General features: G+C 44.6%; 1 protein-coding gene across 1 annotated transcript; it reads right to left on the minus strand.

Annotated features, from left to right (window-relative positions):
* On the minus strand, window positions 1-1,434 carry Trim60 (tripartite motif containing 60). The gene has a single exon (XM_059244467.1). The coding sequence runs from the start codon at window positions 1,432-1,434 to the stop codon at window positions 1-3; it is 1,434 nt and encodes a 477-aa protein (XP_059100450.1).
* Window positions 1,435-4,776: the final 3,342 nt, after the last annotated feature.

Genomic DNA, 4,776 nt, shown 5'->3' on the forward strand with positions numbered 1-4,776 from the left:
TTAAGAACTAAGACCCTTCGTCCGTACTATGCCCGAGATTTTAAGAGGTTCAGAATCTGTTTCTGTACAGAAATAAGGCCAAATGGTGCTGGTAAAAGAATTACTGAAAGTGTAGAGAAGAGACCTGTCGTTCATATTATAGAAGGAGAGCTCACCCAATTCATAATCCAAAAAGATGCCGATGGCGCTGGGCTGAACCACTGGGAGAAGCTCTGTTCTTTTAGGCCCATACGTGACATAGCCACTCTCACTGTGTCTCCCAATTGCCCAGAAGCCCTCAGCAACCGAGGGCTGATTGCTCCAGTCCCCAGGAAGGCAGTCTTGACACACCCCCAGTGTCCACATGGGCTTGTTTCCCACTTTTACCTCCCAGTAACAACGACCCGAATGAAATCCTTGACACCCCAGGAGAGCAGGCCAGAGGCAAAATCTCCGAGGGCTAACAGGAACACATCCTTCTTGTCTTGCTTCTCCATAAAACACAGATTTCCTGTCCTTAGAAATAACAAGCTGAGGGTGTGCTGTGTCAAGATCAAAAGTCACATCTATTTGAAATTGCTTGATGATTCTGTCCAGGCCAGAATACTGCGGAGGGAGACTGAGACCATATTGCTTTGCCCTGAATGACCAGGGTTCGGGGCGCCTCAGGTGTTTGAAGCTGTGGTAGGTTCTCGGAACACATGTCAGGAGTGTGACATCTGACTGAACATCCTCGGCCTCTGCTTTCTTCAACAGATCTTCTAATGTGGAAATATGGTCTGACAGGGCCCCAACATATTTCTTCAGTTCTGACAAAGCCACCAACTCCTCAATACGTATCTTGTTTAGAAGTGCCTCATGCTCATTCTGCAGAAACAGTTTGACTTGCTCAAATTCAACACTTATCTCTTTGTTTTTATAATACCTGAACTTCTTCCTTAGTTCAAGAGCTCTTCTGTGCTGCTGAGTCAGTGCTTTTTCAGTTACTTTCACTTTGTACTGCAAAGGCTCAATGTGGCCTTCTAGAATTCTCCTGTGTCGAGAGGCGGCTCTCTTCACAGCCCAGGTGTAATGTGTCCGGTGTTCTTTAGAGAAGCTACACTGGATACATAAGACTTCCAGATCCTGCACACAGAACAGGGCCAGAGGCTGATTGTGCTTCTGACACACAGTGCATTTTTCCTGCCTCCTACGCTTCCTCTGTGTCCTCTGCAGGTCTTTAGTGATATCGACCAAGTTCTGGATCTGGGTGTTCTTGTAGAATCTTCTCTGTGGAAAGCTAATCTGGCAGACAGGGCAGGGGAAGGTGTCATTTAGACCTTTCCAGAACAAACAGATGCAGGACCGGCAGAAGTTGTGCCCACAGGGAATGGTCACGGCATTTTTAAAGAGATCGAAGCAAAGGAAACAGGCACACTTGTCCTGCAAGTCTGCAAGGGCTGTGAAGAACGCCATTAGCCTGTAAGCGAAGTCAGCGGAGAAGTTCTCTTAGCAGGGCTTGCCTCCCACCCAGGAACTCAAGACACCGTGAGCCGTGGGTGTCCTTCCAAGTCGTTGCAGAAAGACCAGCTGCAGGTTTCACTGGCCTGGTAGGGTGATGGTCGTCGAGGACATTTAACCAAAGTGCCTTAAGGCAGTTCAGAAGTTGAGATGAATTCAAAGCCTGTCGCTGTCTCACAGGCTAAGGCGTGAGCGTTCGAAAGCACTCAGAGGGGTGATGAACCTCACACTCCTGTGGATGAGGGAAAACATGGTTTTAGTTTGTTTTTATAATTTTCAATTATGTGCATGTAAACATTAGTGCAGGTGCCCAGGAGGCCAGCGGCATTGGATCTCCCTGGAGCTAGAGTTTTAGACGGATGTGAGGCCAACAAAGCATGCCCAGATGGGAGGAGGAGGAGAGCCAGCAAGATGGGCAAATGGGTCAAGGTACCTGAGGCCAACCATGATGGCCTGAGGTCTATCCCCAGAACCCCATGATGGAAAGAAGGAACAATTCTGTAAACTATTGCCGAGCTACCACGTGTGGCCTATGGTATGCACTTGGGTGTACACACACACACACACACACACACACACACACACACACCAAAAAAACTACTTAAAGATAGGAGGGAACCAACTCCTTAAAGTTGTCCTCTGACCTCCAAATGCACACTGAGCACCCATATGTATGTATGTGTGTGTGTGTGTGTGTGTGTGTGTGTGTGTGTGTGACTGTTTTGGAGAAACCCACACCCATGCTCTTGGTGGCTTTGCTTTCTTCCTGAACACATCTTTCCTCCCCTTAACATAAAAAAAAAATCTATATTAAAAAAAAAAACAAACAAACAAACCTCAAGGCCGAGGTTGAAGCTTAGCAGATTGAGTGCTCACTCTGCAGGCTGGATTTGATCTGGATTTGGTCCCAAGTACAGCATATACTGTGTGAACCCTGTAATGGCAGCACTTGGAGTGGGAGATAAGGGATGGTAAATCAAAGGCCAGCCCAGGCCAAACTGAGAGAACTTGTCTCAAAGTAAAGCAAAATACAACTCAGTACATCACCAACCAACCAACCAACCAACCAACCAACCAACCAACCAACCACAGTCCACAGTTCATGGTCATTCTAGACTACATAGGGAATTTGGGGTCAGCTTGCGATATATGACACCTTGCCTCAAAAATAGACAGAAAGACAGATCGGTTGCAATACTAGTTGGTATTGATGATACTGAAATACTGGGCTCACTGTCATTTTATGTACTCACACATTTCTGTGCAGCCTTCAAAATTATATTGAGTCGGGCGGTGGTGGCACACACCTTTAATCCCCACACTCAGGAGGCAGAGGCAGGCAGATCTCTGAGTTCAAGGCCAGTCTGGTCTACTGAGCAACTTCCCAGACAGCTAAGGCTACACAGAGAAACCCTGTCTTGAAAAACCTAAAAAACAAAACAAAGCAAACAAACAAAACAACCAGAATGTCCAGTTCATGCTATAAATTCTTGTCTATACAGCCCAACATTTCTAACAGCTTCCTTTCATGCCCAACACTCTAGATGCAGAGACAGGCTGATTCCCCTGAGTTCCAGGCCAGCCAGGATACTAAGTGTGATATGGTCTCAAAAACAAGACCAACCACCCACTCCACCACCCAGGCCCACTGAGGCCATCATCCTCTACCTAACCAACCAGCATTAGTAACATCAACAACCTCTAGAGGCACAGGTTCCACTTACAGCAGTTGGAAGAATAGCAGCCCCTATAGGCACAAGCACCACTTACACCATTTGGAAGAACAGACTCACTCCGCTGCCCAATCCCAGCTACCTCAGCACCCTCCCTGTGAACAGCCCTTTCCAACATCAGCAGACCCTACAGACACAAGCATCCCACACACTAGTTGGAAGAACAGGCACAGGCAAAATCTACACCAGTTGGAAGAACAGACCCCATAGGCACAAGTAAAGCCCAGACCAGCCATAAGAACTGGTGGTGATGATACACTGGATCTGGGCACTCAAACCCCCACAACCCCTAGCTGAGACGACCCTACTCAACCAGACAACAGGCCATTCACCAGAATCCTTGGCCATTCAGGACAAAAGACAATAAAGGGAACAGACAATAAAGAAACAAAAGACTCAACCAACAAGACATCACAAGACATCAACACCTGTACCTATAATTATCCCAAACCCAGATGGGTAAATGACAGTGTAAGAATAAATTCAACAACATAAAGGGCAATATGGCACCAACAGAACCCTATGGTCCTACAACAGCAAGACCAGAATATCCCAATGCAGATGAAGCAGAAGAATATGACCTTAAAAATAACTTTACAAAGATGATAGAGGCCCTTAAAGAGGAAATGAAAATTTCCCTTAAAGAAATCAAGGAAAAAAACAAAGAGAAATTTGGAAGACATCAATAAATCCCTTAAAGAAAGCCAAGAAAAGACAAACAGGTGAAGCACTTTCAAAACTTGAAAACTGAAATAGTGGCAATAAAAAAAAAAACCCACAAACCGAGAGAATTCTAGAAATGGAAAATATGGGCAAATGAACACAACAGAATACAAGAGATGGAAGAGATAATCTCAGGCATTGAAGATACAACAGGGGGAATAGCTTCATCAGTCAAAGAAAATGTTAAATCCAACAAATCCTTAACACAAAACACCCAGGAAATCTGGGACACCATGAAAAGACCAAACCTAAGAATAATAGGAGCCGGGCGGTGGTGGCGCATGCCTTTAATCCCAGCACTCGGGAGGCAGAGCCAGGCAGATCTCTGTGAGTTTGAGACCAGCCTGGTCTACCAAGTGAGTTCCAGGAAAGGCACAAAGCTACACAGAGAAACCCTGTCTCGAAAAACCAAAAAAAAAAAAAAAAAAAAAAAGAATAATAGGAATAGAAGGAGAATTCTAGCTCAAAGGCACAAAAATATATTCAACAAAATCATAGAAGAAAACTTGCCTAACCTAAAGAAAGACAGGCCTATGAAGGTACAAAAAGCTTACAGAACACCAAGTAGACTGAACCAAAAAAAAAAAAATCCTTGCCACATAAAAAGAAAATACTAAACAAACAGAATAAAGAAAAAATATTAAGAACTGCAAAGGAAAAAGGCCAAGTAACATATAAAGGCAGATCCATCAGAATAACACCTGACCACATATATTATTAAAAATGGGCTACAGTCTAAACAGAGAATTCTCCACAGAAAAATCTCAAATGGCCAAAAGAAATTTAAGGAATTGCTCAACATCCTTAGCTATCAGGGAAATGCAAATCAAAATGACTCTGA

This window comes from Peromyscus eremicus, chromosome 17 (genome assembly GCF_949786415.1).
Source record: "Peromyscus eremicus chromosome 17, PerEre_H2_v1, whole genome shotgun sequence".
NCBI classification, from domain to species: domain Eukaryota; kingdom Metazoa; phylum Chordata; class Mammalia; order Rodentia; family Cricetidae; genus Peromyscus; species Peromyscus eremicus.

Excerpts from the sequence above, each read along its gene's own strand:
- Trim60 (XM_059244467.1), bottom strand. The coding sequence starts at position 1,434 with ATGGCGTTCTTCACAGCCCTTGCAGACTTGCAGGACAAGTGTGCCTGT.